The 18,474-nt window shown below is 42.3% G+C and overlaps 3 protein-coding genes across 5 annotated transcripts; 2 read left to right on the plus strand and 1 right to left on the minus strand.

Moving 5' to 3' along the window:
* The first annotated feature begins 652 nt into the window (after positions 1-652).
* On the plus strand, positions 653-3,427 carry dnajc9 (DnaJ (Hsp40) homolog, subfamily C, member 9). The gene is made up of 5 exons (XM_084561755.1): positions 653-992; positions 1,530-1,670; positions 1,928-2,182; positions 2,366-2,452; positions 3,080-3,427. The coding sequence occupies exons 1-5, from the start codon at positions 819-821 to the stop codon at positions 3,188-3,190; spliced, it is 768 nt and encodes a 255-aa protein (XP_084417881.1). The 5' UTR covers positions 653-818; the 3' UTR covers positions 3,191-3,427.
* Positions 3,239-12,784, minus strand: fam149b1 (family with sequence similarity 149 member B1). Its single transcript, XM_084561756.1, has 16 exons — positions 12,635-12,784; positions 12,082-12,198; positions 11,462-11,606; positions 10,572-10,720; positions 10,287-10,418; positions 9,460-9,612; positions 9,190-9,371; positions 8,953-9,095; positions 8,198-8,266; positions 7,650-7,762; positions 7,146-7,370; positions 6,433-6,556; positions 6,208-6,333; positions 6,037-6,118; positions 5,199-5,336; positions 3,239-5,065 (listed from the first exon to the last, which is right to left on the minus strand). The coding sequence occupies exons 1-16, from the start codon at positions 12,679-12,681 to the stop codon at positions 4,983-4,985; spliced, it is 2,028 nt and encodes a 675-aa protein (XP_084417882.1). The 5' UTR covers positions 12,682-12,784; the 3' UTR covers positions 3,239-4,982.
* A 708-nt stretch (positions 12,785-13,492) lies between these two features.
* On the plus strand, positions 13,493-18,221 carry ecd (ecdysoneless homolog). Of its 3 annotated transcripts, none has more exons than XM_084561345.1 (14): positions 13,493-13,637; positions 13,760-14,059; positions 14,159-14,276; positions 14,456-14,543; positions 14,651-14,829; positions 15,014-15,206; positions 15,397-15,525; positions 15,631-15,756; positions 15,851-15,936; positions 16,023-16,126; positions 16,579-16,840; positions 17,086-17,153; positions 17,238-17,443; positions 17,539-18,221. In XM_084561345.1, the coding sequence occupies exons 2-14, from the start codon at positions 13,855-13,857 to the stop codon at positions 17,764-17,766; spliced, it is 1,992 nt and encodes a 663-aa protein (XP_084417471.1). In that variant the 5' UTR covers positions 13,493-13,637; positions 13,760-13,854; the 3' UTR covers positions 17,767-18,221. The 3 variants fall into 3 exon arrangements, with proteins under 3 accessions (XP_084417471.1, XP_084417470.1, XP_084417469.1); XM_084561344.1 differs by having other exon boundaries at positions 13,824-14,059; XM_084561343.1 differs by having other exon boundaries at positions 13,493-14,059.
* Positions 18,222-18,474: the final 253 nt, after the last annotated feature.

Below are 18,474 nucleotides of genomic sequence, written 5' to 3' on the forward strand. Positions count from 1 at the left end.
GTATTTAGTTTATGAATTTGTTAACTGGATCAAATCTGTCAACACAACAAGCATGAGAAGGCATTAGTCGAATGTCTAATGAAGTTGGGACGTCCACGTGACTATGTGTAACTTTATAAAGTGTTGTGTTTCCTAAATCTGAAAAATAAATCCATATTACAGTAAAATAAAAAAACTGAAATGAATAACTTTGAAAATCTAAAACATTTTTGAATAATAATTTTAAAAATGATGGCAGTAAAACCACTCTGGAAACGAATTACAATTGAACGTAACTAATAATGTCTGTACTTGCACGTAAAGCTGCTCACCTGTGCCTTAAATTGCCCCCGGGGACAAATAAAGTTTTCTGAATCTGAATCTGAATCTGAATCTAACTGAAAACAAAATTTAAAAAAATTAAAACAAAAACTATTTTGCAATTAAAAGCCATATATCAAGATATATATCTGAAGCAAGATAATAATATCTCAAATAAATAACATAAAATCTTCAAAAAAAACTTTTTCCATAAAGCAGTTTTCTTGTAGTCTTCATGTTTTGGTAGGTTTGACTACTACGTAGTCTGACGAATTCGATCATGGGAACCAATAAGACGGCGCGTTTTGTTACTGCGTCAGCACGTTCCTGTAGATACGGAAGTATGTGACAAACCAGCGCGCCAAATTAATACTGCCAACTGAAGGAACACAGAAAGCAGTCTTGTTATCATTTAAATAAAATAGGCACAAGGCTAAGCTACGGGGGTCGTGTAAACGTTTCAGAGCAAACGCTTTACCTGTCAGCGGATTAACGTATTAAACCACACAGCTGTCAGGATGGGTTTGCTCGAGCGGTGCGAAGAGCTTTTCAAGACCTCAAACTTGTACGAGGTGCTGGGGACAAAGAAAGAGGCGACCGAGGCCGAGATCCGGAGGAGCTACTACAAAGTGTCGCTGAAAGTCCACCCGGACCGAGCTCCCGACGACCCGCTAGCCACGGAGAAGTTTCAGGTTAGCTGTCCGTGTTAGCTGTAAGGCTAAAAACAAGCTAGGTTGACTAAACAACTAGCTAGCTGGCATAGGACACTTCAATACAATATCTATAATATCTGATATTATCTGATATTACATGTATGACAAGACGTTTTTGGAGATGGATTTCCCTCGGATAGATAGGGTATTTAATTTATTTATTTTTGAAAGAGCATGGGTTTAATGGTATCTAGGTGAAACTAATAAAAACTGGCTGTGGAGGCCTGTGTTATTGTTGTTAAGAAGACCTTCATTTTTTTATTTTGTTGCCTAATTCCTATTATTAATACTTGTAATACTAATACTTAATAATCAAATTCAAATAGCAGACTAAAAACAGTGTTGCTAGATAAATAAAGCTGCTCAGTTACTGCAACACTTCCCATGAAGTGATGTCAATATGTGCATGCAGAGCTGATTGTAATGAATGCTACTTACACTGATGAAGTGTAAATTAATGCTACATACCATATTTTTTTTAGCAAGCGATGCACATGTGTGTAAATTTCTCTCCAGGTGTTGGGAAAGCTGTATGCGGTGCTGAGCGATAAGGAGCAGAGGGCGGTTTACGATGAGCAGGGAATCGTGGATGAAGAGTCTGATGTCTTGAGTCAAGACCGCTGCTGGGAGGACTACTGGAGACTGCTGTTCCCTAAGGTAACGGAGTGGAGCAGGTGTATTATGACTCACTGATCAGTCACTTAGCTGGCTTTGTCTGTTTGTGTTGTCAATGATGTGACACCGAAGTGAGTCTCTTGTATTCCTGGAATCTGTTAGGTAGGTTTACCTCATCAGGAATGAGCTCATCGTGGGTTAAATATTTTATAATTTAACTAGTTTATTTGTGGCATTGTCATTAAATTTTATGGCCTTGAGCTTTCTTAACGCTTTCCCTCTCCGTCCATCTCCCGCAGATCACGGTGCAGGACATCCTCGAGTTTGAGAAGAAATACAAGGGCTCCGACGAGGAGCGGCAGGATGTGCTCCAGCTGTACGTGCAGCACCAGGGAGACATGGACGCCATCACGGCCTCGGCCCTGTGCTGCTCCCAGGAGGACGAGCCCAGGCTGTGCGGCATCATCCAGGCCGCCATCGACAGCGGGGACGCCGAGTCCTTCCCAGCGTTCGCTCAAGAGAGCGTCAAGAAGAAGAGGGCCCGTAGGAAGAGGGTGAGGGGTTTGTAAAATTCACGCAGCTTACATGTAATTTATTTGATTTTCCCTCGCGTAATTGTCAGTGGCTTAAATGTGGTGCTAAAACCTTTTTTTTGCGTCTTTGTTCACACACTCACACTCGAGTACTTTTCAGCTCCCTGTCCGGCCTCATTCGTGTGATTGTAAATTTTCTTGTAGGCTGACAGAGAGCGACAAGAAGCAGAAGAAATGCAGAAAGAGATGGGGCTCGGCGATGAGGACGACAGTCTTGTGATGATGCTTCAGGTAACAAATGCGTACACGCACGTGCACCGATCAGCCACAACATTAAATCCGCCAGTCTGCGAAGGGAATAACGTTGATGATCTCATTGTGATGTGATGTTCTTCTGGGAAATCTGGGTCCTGACATTTATATGGATGTTAATTTGACACGTACCACCGCCTGAGCATTGTTTTAGTCCAAGTACATCCCCATGGAAACAGCAGGAATGTGTTCCTTACATCCTGGTGGTATATGTTTCCCAGATAAGCAATGCATAGGTACCCAGGCATCTACAAAAGAAAACATGATACATCAGACCAGGCCGCCACCTTTCCTTGCTTCAGAAACAAAACAAACTGTGACGCCCTGTGTGTTCTGACACGTTCTATCAGAACCAGCATTAACTTCACATTTCAAGCGACAGTAGCTCGAGCTGCAGTTTTAGAGCTGCTCTGACCCAGCTGTCTAGCCATCATCTCAAATCCTTCCCCTTGTCCACAGGTGCCACGATAACAAAATAATCAATGTTTATACGCCTGACCAGTGATTACGACCCACCATGATGTTATGGCTGATCAGTGTATTAAAGTTGAGAGGGGCTCTGTTTCTTTCTCTCTTACTAACTTTCACTTCTTTCTTGTTTTGTAGCAAAGACAAAAGTCCAGAGAGCAGAATTACAACAGTTTCCTGTCAGACCTGGAGGCAAAATACGCCAAAAAAACTCCCAAGTCCCAAAAAGGAAAAAGAGGGAAAAAGTAAAAAGGTTGTATTATAGCAGATAAAATGTTTATAAATTCAGATTTGTTAAAAAAAAAAACCACCACAGATGAAGATTCAAGCATGAGAAGCTGCTTAACTGTGTTCCTCTTAATAAACAGTTCTTTATCAGTGTTTGTAGTTTTTACGGCACTTACTGAAATGTAAATGCATCTTGTATAGTTTTTGTCATTTGTGGTCGAAGTTTTCGTAAAACATGAATAAATTTGTACAGCTCACTTTGTACACAGATTTTTATTTTATTTTATATAAAATAGAATCAAAGAAAATGCTTTGAAGATAATCTTTCAAGCTTTGTTGCCTTTGTGGCATGGCTGTCTGATACACGTATATATATATATATATATATATATATATATATATAATCTTAATAATGGATAAACATATAAACTACCTTTTTTTGCAGTAACCTTGTGTTACCTGTCAGATCATCCCCACTTGGCTTTGTTCAAATATAAATGGGAAGAAATCACATTCAGTACATTATTTAGTACACACAATGAATAAATTCCTGTAGATATTTACAATGAGTGTGTTCCCACAATACGCCGCACTTCTGATGTTTGATTTTAAGTGAGCTTTAACAGAGACTAGTGGCATCTCTTATCCAAAAAACAAAGCTGGGAAAGAAGTCTCACCACTCCAAGAGGTTTCTTCTATTTTAAATGACTGGTAAGGGGTTTTTATTTGGAAGCATCGTTCAGACTAACCTGGATGGTGACTTGATTTTTGTTTTTGTAAAGCTGGGGACACACTACGCAACATTCAGTCTTTACTGATTTTGAAAATACTAGGCCTACACACTAACAGACTGGGGATCACACACTTAACAACTCTCCCGCTCTTGCTGTTTGTCACTGTTGTTTGGATATTCCCAATACTTCCCATCATTTTCTGGCGCAGACTGGTGCAGACTTTCCCTAACTGGGAATCGTGGGTAAAAATCTGGCATAAAATCTTGTAGTGTGTCCTCAGCTTAACGTGTCAGCTTTGTTTTTTGGATGTACCACGACCTGGATGACTGAGAATCTTCACAGACATGTTGCATCTGCTTGCTTTTGTTCCCATGTGCAATGATATGCAATAAGAGGCTCTGGAGAATGTTTCTTTTTTAGAACACAGGTTGATTGGTGATTGTGTCCTTATAAATGATACAGTACCAAACTCTCTGATGTAGCATCAGGGAGGAAAAAAAGTGCTTTTTAATCTTTTCTGTCCCCATCTGGGTGGATGCGTTATTCCCTGCATAGTCATTTACCAGTACACCACAGAGGGTTTTACACTGCAGACCAGCTTGCGATGTCTGTCACCACACTGATGTTCCCCACCCATCCTGGAGCCTTTACTACTATCCCAGCTACACTCTTGTAAATTTTTATGACTGTATCTTCCTTGTTTGTGATGTGATAAATCTGTCCACTGACAGACAAAAAAAAACACCTCGCGAGGTGAATACAACACCAGCCTCAGCTGGTAAATATACAGTACATTCACATATAAATAGATATATACACAGTCAGATCATACGTAGTACAAATGTCCACACATACAGCTCATACCGTACATGGAGATGGAATTACTGTTGATTTGTGTTTGGCAGCCACATAAGCTGATTTCTGAAATACAAAAATAGGCCTTTAAAAAAAAAAAATAATCAAAGCAGCATAATGTGAAGAAAATCTGCTACCTCTGTCAAACAAAACTGTTCAGAGTGTTGCGCTGTCTTGTGCTGTGTAAAGATGAATGGCTGAAGGGTCTGGAGATCAGAGGCGAACTACAAGCCAGGTCTGCTGGCTCTGGATGAGATGCCTCCCCGGGTGTAGGAGCGAGGAGGGACTGACACAGGCACCAGTGGAGCTGTGGGGAAGTTAATGAACAACTTTAAACACTCTCACCCGTAGGTAAATCTCACTTGAATCTCACATTCATTTATAGTTCATCTGAGGCCAAAGTCTGGAAGAGTTTCATCAGCCTCTTTTAAGCTACTGACCTGGGACGGGGGCTCGTGGGTCTGGCTCCTCTTCGTCTTTGATGGGCGAGTGTCCCAAGGGGTGGTGGGAAAATGAGTCCAAGAAAGACGAGCTGCTGATGCCAAGACTGATGCCGGTCACGCCGATTCCAAGAGAGTCTGATGGAATGAAGGAATAAATTAATGCATAAGTGATCGACTAATCTACTTTAAAATCCATCTTACGCTGTTATGTTCAGTGCAAGTGACAGAAAACAGGCAGAAACCTCAGTCCTGCACTAAATCCTCATTCATTAATGTTAATAATATTCAGTTTATGCTGAAACAGTGTAGGAAAGGTGATAATTCAACTGATTATTTTGGAGGAAGAAGTGTGTGGTGCTGTTAAACTGTGCTGAATAAAAGTATTTCTGTTATTTTGTCTGGCCCACTGACTAAAACAGGGTTGTCAGAATAATAGGAACATGTGATGGCACAACACAATGCAGTTCAGTAGTACAAACCACACCATCCAAAATGAAAACGCAGCTGAATCACCAGCTCTCTTATTTTATACTAACACCATAACCTTCACGAAGTTAAGATTTAGTGCAGGGCTGTCATCATAGAATGCATTTGTTTTCACTAGTTTATGAACTGACGAAGGGGTGTAGAGCTGCGGGAAGACTAGTTAGTCTGAGACGGTTTGAATGAATGGTAAAAACAGAACATACTGCACATACATCATTTCACAATAAATTAAAGGTAAAATCATTTTAAATTGGCACATTTTAAACATGACCAGTTGATGAAGTGGTACTGGCGATCTTACAGGCGTATATATATCACATCCTTCAACTATTCAGGTTAAATTTCTGACCTGTGGCCACGGAGGCTCTGCCCGGTCGCCCCTGCCCGATGTTGTCCAATACTGTGAACGAACGACGGTACGGAGTGTCCGACTGGAAACAAGACCGGGTATGAGACGTCAAACAACACACTGTTAACCACAACAGCTAAGCGTGTCGTATTCTGAGGCGATAAATCTTACCCTGTATGTGTGAGTGGTGTTGGGGCGAGAGAAGACGTCCAGCAGGAGGTGACGATCCCTTGGTATTGAGCTGCCAGCCTCGTCGTTTATAGCACTGTGTGCGCGGCTGGAGGGGCCTTTCTGGCGCTATGGGGTGAAAAACAACAACACATTTAATAATTGTACAAATGTTAGCCTGTATGATTCATGTGACTCTCTGTATTATTATATACTTGGCGTTATTACCTGTGCTGGTTTGGATGACTGTCCTGGGTGAGATGACTCTGGGTCCCCGGTGCTGATGGGGGGAAGGAGCGTGTTTCTGCTCAGGGGCAACAGGGGAGATGTCAGTCGGTCGCTGGCTGTGGGCCTGTGGAGGAAAACAAACATAGCAAGTATAGACAAACTGATTGTTTTGTGTGCCATTTATTGCCCTTACACACATTTCCTTCTAAAAAAAAAGACATCCGTGGGAGTTCTGTGAAACTCACAGCTCATGTTAGAAATAGTTTTTTCACCACATCCTTATGGAAGGTTATAATTGATCTCTCCCTAGACAGATAACTGGGGCCTACATGTACATGTTCTGGACTATTTCTTGGCAATGTGCAATTATTTTGTGCAACAGATGACGGTGAAGTAAAAGTAAAAACATTTTCACTTTTGTCCCGTGAGTCAGATTACCAGATTCGGTCTATACACCAGTATTTGTCTTGAAGTTCATGAAAAGTTCATTTGTTAAGTTGGTTTCACATATGTGGCTTCTATCACCTCCCACACAACCATTATTCTACTGTACAGAGCCATAAAGCATACAAAGCCATAAAGTTAAAAGGGAGCCTGTTTTCAAAGTAATCTCTCTGTGTCTCTGCACAGCTTCAGCGCCAGTAGGGGAGAATGGGGGAGTAAAAAGTAAGATAGGAGTTTGGGTGGGGGCTCCCACAATGCTAGAAACTCACAGACGAGTCCCGCGGATGACTTCGTCCATGGATCCCGCTGTGCTGGACTGACTCAGGCTAGGAACCAGTGGCAGGAGGGTTCGGGGAGGAGGGTTTCTGCGCCGAGCCGACTGCGCCGGGCGGGACAGGGAGGAAGAGCTCTGCTCCAGCGCTCGGCGTGGTCGAGGTTTGCCAGAGGGGACCACGCTGGAGCCTGGTCTGTGAGACGCCCGCTCTTCTGGCTCCCTGTGTTGGGAAGAGAGAGCAGAACACAATTGATGAATGGTGCATTTTCAGCCAGCCAACTGGCTGAAGGGATCTGCCAGATAAGATGTTAAGATGAGGGACAAAAATATGGCATGAGCGAGGCTATGTCCCTTTTGTTCTACAAAAATAGAAATGGAAAACTGCAGGATATCTATGCCCGTCCCATTTAAAAATTAAAGTCACATTTTAGAGATATAAACATGCATAATTTGGTTTTAATCTCCTGTTTTGAGATTGAGGGGTAAGATGTGTGCATACTGGTTTCTATCCAGCACTCCCAGGTTCCTCTGCTGCAGGGGGATGCTGTGGATCACGATGAGGTCGTTCAGATTGTGCTGGGTCGCTGCTGCTCCTACAGGAACCCTTCCAGCCTGAGGAACAAATGAGACAGGTGGGATGGAATATAATTAAGAGGGGAGACAAAATACATAAAAGAGGAAAGCTCAGTGGCCACATGGTTAGTTATTTATAAAATACAATATAATCTCAAAGAAATAGTTATTCATCATGCAGTGACGTAAGGAGGACCCCATATCTGCCACCATTCAAAAACAGCCGTCACACCACTTAAAATGCAACAAAGCAAAACGCACCCTAACAAAACAATGCATTCCGACATTCTCCGAAAATGAAATCTAAATAAAGTTGTTGAAAACAAGTTAATTAAGAAGATAAATGGTGGTGATGCGTTTGTGTTAATCAACAGGCACAAGCACATTCATTCTAGAGGTGAAGACAATGAGCCGCCATGGACGGCGTGCACGCAACACGCCGCCATTTTGGCTCTAAGCAAGGTAGTTACATACAGTGGAAGGCCTTTTCTGCTTTTTGGATTTCCGTCTGGACTTGTGCTTTGAGCCCCTTGACTTTGTGCTCTTTGTGGGATGGGATAGACACGTCCAAAGAAAGACAGCCGATGTGGAAGAAAGGAGGGAAGAATGGAAAGCAAAAAAGAGAGTAATAAAGACAGAACAAAACATAGAAAGAAAAAGAATGAACAAAAGACAGGGTAAACAAACAGGAGGTACATACAACACATTGGTGAGGTGAAGGGAAGAAAGTGAAGAGGGAAGGAAAGAAAACAGTGACACAGGTTAATGAACCAGAAGCACTGAAAGATTGAAGAGAAACAGGCAGGAGTGAAAAACAGGTGATAATCTGAGTGTGAACTGCAGGGCATGAGTATCATGTTTGCAAAGACTTGCATGAGATAAGTCTATTAATTAAAAACAAGCTTCAAATCTGGGTAGATTAAGCCAGACATTTCATATTGATCCACACCGGCACTGTATCCATTATCACTACATTTGCTCATACTGTTTTAATCCAGTTCTATTCATGTTCTATATTGCAGTCATTAAAATACTCATGCATTGTCTGTTTAAATCCAGCATTTCTAGTTAGATTTAATGCATAAAACGTCACAATTAACATTATCGAATATGTTTCGTGGTGCAAAATGGATACATCTGACCTCCTGAACTGCTGAAAGTGATAAAAGTGAATTGAGGCTCCCAGTTTATTCCCCTAGGTGCACTCTCATCTCTCCTCAGCCACTGACCTGGAACTGCAGGCCTGCTGTGAGCGGGGGCACTCGGCTCTGGCTGAGTTTGGGCAGCATCGTGGGCAGCGTGGAGAGCAGCATGAAGGGATTCTGGGAGTCTTGCTGCACGGGGCTCAAGTTTCCAGAAATCTTTTCATCATCTGCTAATCACACACGCACATTCACTTCCAAATGGTGTCCAGAAGAATGTGCATTTGTTACGAAGAGATGTGAAATACTTAAAATCTGCCCTACGTGAGGTGCAGCATTCCCAGTGGCGTTGGACCAGCTCTTTCATCCACCCAACCAGCTGCCCCCAGACATCATCAAACAGGATGTCGAGAACAGCCTGACGGCGACAGCGGTACGGTGAAACAGGGGGCAGACAGCGATGCCTCCGTGCTGACTCCAAACCATCCGGGTCCAACTCATCGTCTCTGCAGAAGACAGATAATTTAACTAAAATGTAGAACACGTGCAGAAAGCCTTTTGCTGTTCATGGAAAATAAAAAGAGAATTACTCACAAATCCCTGCTATCAAAAGCAAGGTATTCCTCTATCAGACCATCTGCTTCGATCACTCTTGGCTTGTCATGACTGCTGGAGGTACCAGGATGTCCATCCAACTCTGCCGAGGAGGACTTGAGCAGCGCCGCTCTCTTGCCCTGCACATTCAAACTTTCCCCCCAGAGACAACAGACAAGTTAATCTACACATAAAATAGACACAGACAAAAGCTGTACGCTTTATATAAATAATAAATAACTCAAATCCAGCTGAGAACACCAGCCTGGAATGTAAAATGGAAATCCTAGCACTAACTGACATTTTCTGCACATGTTCAAGCATGTCTAATTTTATCTCAACTCCATTATGTCAACTCAGTTTAGAGCTGAACAAGTCAGATAGTAGCACTGCTTAGTGCCTGGTAGTCTACCATTAACAGTGTCAGTCACAGCTCCTCTTTCAAATCATAGCTAATAACCAGGATGACTTTGGCCCAAATTCTAAATGAACAAGCCAGAAAATCTAGGTCAGAAAACTACAGATTCAGCCAGGACTCCTCTATAATTGATGCACTATCACCAGTTATCCAGCCACTCCAGACAGAGAGATATTTGTATAATTCTTTAAATAATAAAATGATCTTCTGTAGCTCTTTTGGACCACAGATTCACATTATAAATGTTACAAATGTGTTTAGTCTTGGCAGAGGCTACTAAAAGCAATGGCTGAATAAACTGCAGTGCAATTGTGATGCCACAAAATGCAATCTGTCTTAGGTGTCCTTTTGACCTTATGTGTCCTATTAGTCAGGACACCAGTGATAATTCAGCAAAGTTAAGACTTACTCTGTGCCACCCTTATCTTTCTCCTGGGACTTCACACTGCTTTCTTTGCCTGCTGATGGACTGCCTTTCCCAGAAGTTGAATACCACTGGAAGCCCTCATCACTGGGGCACAGCAGCTGAGTACCCAATATCCTGAGTGACACGCACACAAAATAAAAAAGTAAACTAATTTCTCCTGCAAGGATGGAATATTTCTACAGTTATTTTTTTCTAAATCATAATCAGTTCTGGGTCACACTGCTGCCCTGTTCACAGAGAGCGAAAAGAGCTGTCGGGATAACGTACCGGAGATGGGGGAAACGCGTGGCCCACTGCTGACATTCATCCTGCAGTCCCTGGAGAATGCCTCCCCCGCTGCCTCTCCCCTCATACAGCTCTTTGTCAATCTCCTCAAACATTTGCTGCACCTGCCGTGACGCTGCCTTGTCGAACTCCTGAGGGACAGGAAAACACACGGAAACAGAAAGGTAGTTATTCCTCTGTTCTCATGCACCGGCTCTGTGATTGAAAGCTGCTGCTTTTCAGTCTTTTCATCAGTTGCTGGGAACACGTCGCCATGCCTTTTATTTTATCTCACAGCAAGCTTTGCCGTTGCATAACAATTAGATCATACAGTCATTTGGGAGTGTGTTTGTGCGTCTGTGGTCAAACTGGATTGTATATGTTTTAACAAATAACGAGAGAGAGACAAAGGAAGAGGAGAGCCAGGAGTAAGTTCGGTTGCATAACTGAGTTTTTCTTTTCTTTCTGAGAAGCAACTTGAGGACAATGAACTAAATAAATAATTGAGTCCTGGAAAAGTTTTGTAGAACCAACTGAGTCTAGAAAGCACAGAACAGTAACAAACCAATACCCAGAAGAATCATCCCTACCATATATAAAGAACTAGCAGACACACACGCCTCAACTATACAGATACTGATTGTGTGTCCTTTTATGACCTCCCATGCGTTTACCGAAAGGAGACGAATGTTAGTGAGTAAATCAAAATTTAACATTAAACTATGCATGCTGATACTAGATATGTTTGTGGGGGGTTTTCATCTTTGCAACATAACAAGAAGCATGTATCCTGTGTGAGTGTGTGTGCACACTTGTGGTACAGCCATGTTTGCATCATCAGCTCACATTAACTTTTTTGTTTATTTTGTTTGTTTTCTGAAGAGTAGACTTACATCGTAGCCCCAGGAGAAAACAGAGCTCCTCTCTGTGGAGATGCCAGTACCTGTGGAGCTGTTTATACCTGACCAGGACTGGTTGGAGTCCACTGAGATGACAGTGGGGCAGTCAGAGTGACCTGAGGCCGCAGACGTGTCCGAGCTATATGAAAAGACACAAAGGTTATGTGAATTGTGTCCAGCTTGTGTCGCAGCATTCCTTCTTCCCGTAATTTTTTATCGGTTCCACATGCACCAAAAAAAGTCAAAAACTTGCATCTGTCAAAATGTAATCAAATATCCATTATGTCGCTGAAGGAATCTATCTGCTGATATAATCAAAGTGGAAAATGAAGGGGCAAATGTCAAAGTGATTGAATATTCTAACAGGCTGCCTCATTACTTATTCTTTTAACTGCACATCTGAGAGAGGCAATGTGATATGAATTAATCCACTGCTTCTGGGTGTCACATAGCGAGAACCCTGAGAATCAGCTGTCCACTCAAGATGGTGTAACATTACAAAAACACGCAGCCAAGAGCATGTGTGCGCGCACCGGCTGCAAGTAGTTTAATCTTGGCCTTACTCTGCTGAATCATTGCAGAACAACTCCGGGTTTCTAGCCGGATACTGTTACCTGTTGTGTGTGGAGGAAGCTTCCTGCAGGTCGTGAAGGTAGCGCTGAGGGGTTTGGTTGTCGTCTGCTTCTTCTGGAAGAGGGTGGTGGTCGAGGCTGCTTCGAGACAAGCCACGACTGCACAGATTGGGAGTATTTATCAAAACTCAAATCAAAAATATTTAACAAAATCAGTATGCAGACACGCCAGGTTTATGTTGTAAGACCACAATTATATGCCCGTATCCATTTGCATCTATTTAAAAGACTATACTGCTAGATGTGCATGCCTTAGTTCATTAAATACCATACTTCTCTTTGTTTATGTGCATTTTCTGAATTGTGACATTGTGGAAATAAAGAAAACTTCTTCAGTTAATAGTCTGCTACTACTGGACATCATCATGTTTTGTATTTAAACAAGATGGCCTGTCATTAAATGAACTGCCATCATTTTTTTTTAGATGTCAGTCAGTCATAAGACCACGTAGACAAACCTGACTGACTGTAAGGAAATCATACTGTTTCCACGACCCAGCTGGTGTAATATAGTAAACTTATAATCGGTACTCACATCTCAAGTTTGTGCGATACAGGTCTCCTGTTGTATCGTGAAATCATTCTCCTCCGTTTTAGAGGCTCAAGCCCTCGTCTCTCATTCTCGCCTCCGCTTCCGGATCTCTCTGCGAAACGTTTAGGTGGACGTCTGACATTTCCTCTAACATTAGCACGAAGATAAAAAAAAACACTAAAAAGAAAGCTTGAGACGAATGTCGTTTTTTTTTTTTTTTTTTTTTTTTGCTAGATACTGCAGCTACTGTTAAAATTAGGCTAAAATTACGCTAGCTAGCGTTACAAGAACGTTACATGAACGGCTAGATAAAACAGCAACAAGGCACAAACAGCAGTGTGTAACCCCTTAAAACCACAGTTTCTGTTACATTTCACATGCTCAACTAATTATGCATCTTATGTGGTCACAAACATACTTAGCAATTAAGTCTACATCTTATAAAAAAAAAAATGTAAAACGTTAAAGGACAGAGCTGTCCTCAGCTTAGAGGATTTTCTTTGCTAATATTAGCACCAGTGACAACAACAATAACGCGGCTGTCATGGATACGAAGCGTTGTAGCCCCGCTGGATTGTGGGAAATGTATTTCAGACTGACACAAACTTGCCATAACATCGCTGTAAATTGACTGCAATTCCCATTATCCACTGCAACAATGTGGTTACGTTCGTGAAAGGGTTCCGCTTGTTCCGTTGAGAAGTTGACAAAACGTAAAACTCAGATTATGTAATTTAATTTTGGAAAATAAATTCTGATTAAACCTTTACATTGGACTTGATTTTTTTATTCTGCGTGTTTTTGTTATCAGCATAGGAGATATAAACGGTTCATGAGTAACATCGGAACCCTAGTTTGAACAATCGGGACTAGTCGGCTAGAATTTAGTGCAGGACCTAAACATTGACAGATGGCGTGATAGCAACGTACATAGAAATTTTCTATTCCCGACCTCACCTCCACTCCAGACAGTAATATAGCCTCTTATATTTAAAAGCAAGACAAGGTAAGCATGACTGACACTTTAAAAAGATTACCTGAATTTAATGTGAATATTAACAGTAATACATTGATTGAGCTTAGCTGATATCTACTACTAATGCTAACGCTTCACTCTTTGCTTTGTAGCCAAACATAATACAACGGGCCACCATGCCGATGTAAGAATATTGTTTTTATTTTTTCAAATAAGATCTGCAAAAACTACAAAAAACAAAAACAAAATGGACGTCCTACAAAGGAGAGTGGCTCAGGAGGACATGGTCCAGTACAGACTCTTCTTGGTCCAGCCAGATGGTTCATCTTCACAGCAGGTTGAGGAACGCCTCACACATTTGGTAGAAGAGATTTTGGCAAAGGTTGCCCCTCTCCTGATACAATACATCTGGCAGGAACAGCCATTTAACCTCAAGTATCACCCTGAGAAAGGTACAGTCAACACTTCAAGTATGAAGCCAATTTGGTATTGATCCTAGTTGTTTAAAGATCTGGTAGACACACTAAAGGATGTATTCTTTTTATTGACAGGAGGCATTCCTGCTCACATCGGAGGAAGCACTCAATTTGGAGACAATGTTGAGGACGAGTGGTTTATCGTATACCTCCTGCAGCAGATCACAAAAGATTTCCCCGACCTGGCAGCCAGGTGACACAGAATTAACTTGAGTGCATATTTATAAATCAGAATTACATATGTTGTTGTGTTTTTTTTTTTTTTAAGTGGCCTGTTAGTGCTTGCACTGGGGGTTCTGGAAAGTGTCTTAAAACCATTTAGATTGTTAAAGGTGCTGTATAAATAAAATGCATTTGAATTTATGTGTGCAGTGTTGAGGATAACGACGGGGAGTTTCTTTTGATTGAAGTAGCTGATTATCTTCCCAAGTGGCTGAATCCAGACACCAGTGAGAACAGGGTGAGACATCTAAACATGTGCTCTGACTTTATACCAAAGCACACAATACAATCATAGATTCCCTTCTGTTTGTATCCCTCCATTGATCCACTATTTTTTCTTTGCAGGTCTTTCTCTACAGGGGAGAATTGCATATCCTGCCTTGCCCCTCTAAATCCAGTTCAGTGGGCTTCTCAAGCGATGTGGTACCCAGCGTGGCACAAGCTTTAGCACTGCTCTCTACCCACCCACACGTCTGTCAGGCAAGCCCCAAAATTTCCTCAGCCCTGAGGAAGAGACTAGAAGGGTGAGAGGCCTCCCACATGTCGTAAAAGCCTGTTTTTAATTCTCAAAAGTAAACGTGATGAATTTATTTGACAAGTCTTCTGTGCAACTGGTTGTATGATAACAACAATATCAGGTGTTTCATATCAAATGACGTCAAAAATGTGTCTTAAGATGAAAACCATCAATCTCCACTTTCCACTCAGGTACCCAGAGAAGATCAAAACCAGCCTCCACCGTGCCCACTGCTTCGTACCTGCTGGTGTTGCCACAGTGTTGGCACAGCGACCTGACCTGGTCGCTCCTGCAGTTACAGCGTTCTACCTGCGCGATCCGGTAGATCTGCAGGCGTGTCGAAGGTTCAAGACCTTTCCTCCTGATACAAGAGTCCTCACCTTGGTAAACACATGCACAAAAATCCTGATTGTTGTGGTCTAGGGCTGACCTTGCTGCCTTCTTTTTTTAAAAACATACTGTGTGATATGGTAGTTCTTGTTTGTGTTTTAGATTTTCTTTGCTGTGTTTTAGATTTTGCACAACATCACCTTTTACACAAACTATAACCTTGTCTTTTGATCTACATTTCCAGGTGACCTTCACCCGTTGCCTGTACGCCCAGCTTCAGCAGCAACACTTCACCCCAGACCGGCGGAGCGGCTTCACCCTGCCTCCTCGCTCTCATCCCCAGTACAAGGCTCATGAGCTCGGCATGAAACTGGTGAAACATCCTCTGTTTTTGCTCCTCATTCTTAATGCTTTTATTATAGGTGCAGATGCAGATAACTGATTGTCATGTATATTATTTTATCCACTGTTTGATCAGGCCCATGGCTTTGAGATCCTGTGCTGTAAGAGCAGACCGCCATCTTCAGAGTCTGATGCTCCAGTCAGCTGTAACCCTCAGTGGAAAGGCTTCATAGATAGTCTGAAAAGGAACGACTACTTCCGGGTGAGTCACACGATTTTAAGGTGTCACTGATGAGACGTTAAAGCGCACATTATCTATCCTAAAGCGTTTTTAATGGTTTTGTTTTCAAATGCAGGGAGAACTGGAAGGTTCGGCCCAGTACAGAGAACTGATGAGATCTGCAGAAAACTTCTTCAAACAGTCTGTTGCCTCAGAGTCAAGGTGAGGACTGTGGCTGTGTGTGTAAATATACTACACGAGTGACACTGTCTGACATCCTTTTGTGAATGTATATTTTGTCGTCTCAGCACCGTGTCCCCAGGTGAGGAGGTTCTCCGGCTGCTGCACAGCTGCAGCCCGATCAACTTAGAGGAAATGAAGAAAGAGGAGTCACAGCTCCCCCAAGAGGAAAGTGAGTGGAAGAACTGACTGTGGACAATGATGTGCTCATCCTTTGCTTTAAAAACGCATCGGATGTGAATCTATTAGTGAGCGGTCTTGATGACAAAACAAAGTATGAAAATGTTTTGAACGCAGAAAGTGGAAAGAAGAGGTTTGAAACTCCAAAGAGAGACTTGGATCCTAGCCTTAGATTATCAGCATGACTTCATTTTACTGTATGTTACACGATAGGTAAAGTCTGATATTGAATATTTAAGTTTTACCTACTTACAGCTTAAAATTGTATGGTTGGCATGACTTTGCTAGAGAGTAAATACATTGCCTTTGTTGGTCGTTGCACCTGAGATTTTCAGCTTCCTGCCAAGTACTTTCCATTTCTGTCCTCCTCATGTACATCCTCCATTCTCTATCGTCTCTTTCAACCATTTCCCATAATAATTTTCTCTCCGCGTCAATCTCCAGGTGACAGCTGGCTGGATATCACAGCTCAGGATGTTGAGCGGCTGTTGCAGGAGAGAAGCGGGGGCAGAGGAGCTGATGTCGGCAGCCAAAACTCTGGTTCCACTAACCAGACGAAGCATGCCGGGGATGCAGAGGAGAGGGGGAAGGAGACGGAGGACAACAGGGAGGAAGAGGAGGATGGTTACAGCCTGGTGGCGGTCAGTAAGGGGATGAAGAACTTCCTCAACGCCATGTCGTCGCATGAGGGAGCTGAACTGCCCTGGTGAGCCAGACGCACTAGATAACTATGATTAAAACCACAGTCCCACATGTTGGATTAACCCCAATCGGTCTAAATCATGATTTTAATGTGTGGGTGTACAGTAACACATGCATCATTTTCTCTTGAAGGTCTGCCAGAGCTGTAAATGCTGCTGCATTCACACTCCGGCCAGTCTTGATAATTTATTCAGACATGAATTTTTCCAGCAACAGTCTTTAAGTTTCAGGTCTTCCTTTGTATTCCAGGAGCAGCTCAGCTCAGCCTTTTAGTTTTGACCCAGACTCCATAGCCAACGCACTGGACAGACTGCTCGGTATGTAGTAGTCATAAAAGATGCGAGACAGTAAAAAATATGTAGCGGCGATTTGTCTTTTCTTTACTGAATCTGTTTGTTTAGGAAGCAAAGGAGAAGAAGAGCTGGATTCAGACGATCTGGAGGATGAAGAGGATGAAGATGATGAAGAGGATGAAGAGGAGGAAGAAGGCTCCTCTGGTCATACAGAGACGAATGGGACGGAAGCACTGAACAGTCTCAAAAAATACATGGACCAAATGGATCAGGAGCTGATGAGCACTAACATAGGACAAAGCTTCAATCAGAAGGTAAAGTCAGATTGGGATTGCACCCTCTTCCTGTCAAATGCCTCACGTCGATTAAATAGCACATCATATTGATATTATTTTCATCCTTTCTTCAGAACTGCAACAAGGCAGACTTGGACGACGACCCCTCTCATCCCTCGGATCTCTCAAGGGAGGGAGGAGAGGAAGAGACAGAGGAGGAGATCCAGCCTTTAGACGTGGACGTCAACTTGGTCACAAACCTGTTGGAGTCCCTCAGCTGCCAGGCCGGGCTCGCCGGACCGGCTTCTAACCTGCTGCAGAGCCTGGGCATACACCTACCACCCAACTCTGATCAATCATAAAGGACAAGCCTCAAATAGGGATAGCCTTCAGAATAAGAGCCGATTAAAAGGACGTGGCAAAGGCTGGCATCTACGACTGACGAGTGAATTACATTCACGGTACACCTGTTGGCAAACGATGTTGGAGATGTCCTGTAGAGCTAAGCAGAGGTGTGCACAAGATGTCTTCACCTTCTGTTTTGATACCATTGTGCACACAAGTCTGTTTCATCTCACTGAAATCAGTCAAAATCCCAATGCAGTGGGAATCAAGACTCCACTGACGCCATGTGAACTAAAAATGAGATTACGATGAATGATTTCTGTCAGGATTTTTAAAACATGCTGCTTTGTGTAATTTTGGGACAGTTGTGTGTACTGGTGTGGTTTATAACAGCACTTAAATTTGTTTTGTTTTTTTTTACCTGCAGAATAAATAGATTTTCTAAATAAAGCCTTATCCACGTCTCATGTCAATTTTAATAAATATATACAGAGCATCAGCAGACTGTTATGGTGAAATGTTACCTTTGAGTTTTATGCACTTTAAGACTGCTAAATAATATTGATAATAATAACAACTTAGACACAATGTAGCTTTTATTTATAACTTAAAACAGACAAATAAAAGTATTCCCTCATCCCGACCCTCTCATTCACTCAAGCACAACTCCTACCAATCTCTGGTTAAAAATTCATTAAGTGAGCCGGAATCATTTTAACATTGTA

The sequence above is a fragment of the Chelon labrosus genome (genome assembly GCF_963514085.1).
Source record: "Chelon labrosus genome assembly, chromosome: 15".
Classification (NCBI taxonomy): Eukaryota; Metazoa; Chordata; class Actinopteri; order Mugiliformes; family Mugilidae; genus Chelon; species Chelon labrosus.

Excerpts from the sequence above, each read along its gene's own strand:
- dnajc9 (XM_084561755.1), top strand. The coding sequence starts at position 819 with ATGGGTTTGCTCGAGCGGTGCGAAGAGCTTTTCAAGACCTCAAACTTG. Across the intron at positions 1,671-1,927 it reads GGAGACTGCTGTTCCCTAAG|ATCACGGTGCAGGACATCCT; the intron begins GTAACGGAGTGG and ends CATCTCCCGCAG. Across the intron at positions 2,183-2,365 it reads AGAGGGCCCGTAGGAAGAGG|GCTGACAGAGAGCGACAAGA; the intron begins GTGAGGGGTTTG and ends ATTTTCTTGTAG.
- fam149b1 (XM_084561756.1), bottom strand. The coding sequence starts at position 12,681 with ATGATTTCACGATACAACAGGAGACCTGTATCGCACAAACTTGAGAT. Across the intron at positions 7,371-7,649 it reads GGAGTGCTGGATAGAAACCA|GGAGCCAGAAGAGCGGGCGT; the intron begins GTATGCACACAT and ends TTCCCAACACAG. Across the intron at positions 6,557-7,145 it reads GTCATCCGCGGGACTCGTCT|GCCCACAGCCAGCGACCGAC; the intron begins GTGAGTTTCTAG and ends TTTCCTCCACAG.
- ecd (XM_084561343.1), top strand. The coding sequence starts at position 13,855 with ATGGACGTCCTACAAAGGAGAGTGGCTCAGGAGGACATGGTCCAGTAC. Across the intron at positions 14,830-15,013 it reads CTGAGGAAGAGACTAGAAGG|GTACCCAGAGAAGATCAAAA; the intron begins GTGAGAGGCCTC and ends CTTTCCACTCAG. Across the intron at positions 16,127-16,578 it reads ACAGCTCCCCCAAGAGGAAA|GTGACAGCTGGCTGGATATC; the intron begins GTGAGTGGAAGA and ends GTCAATCTCCAG.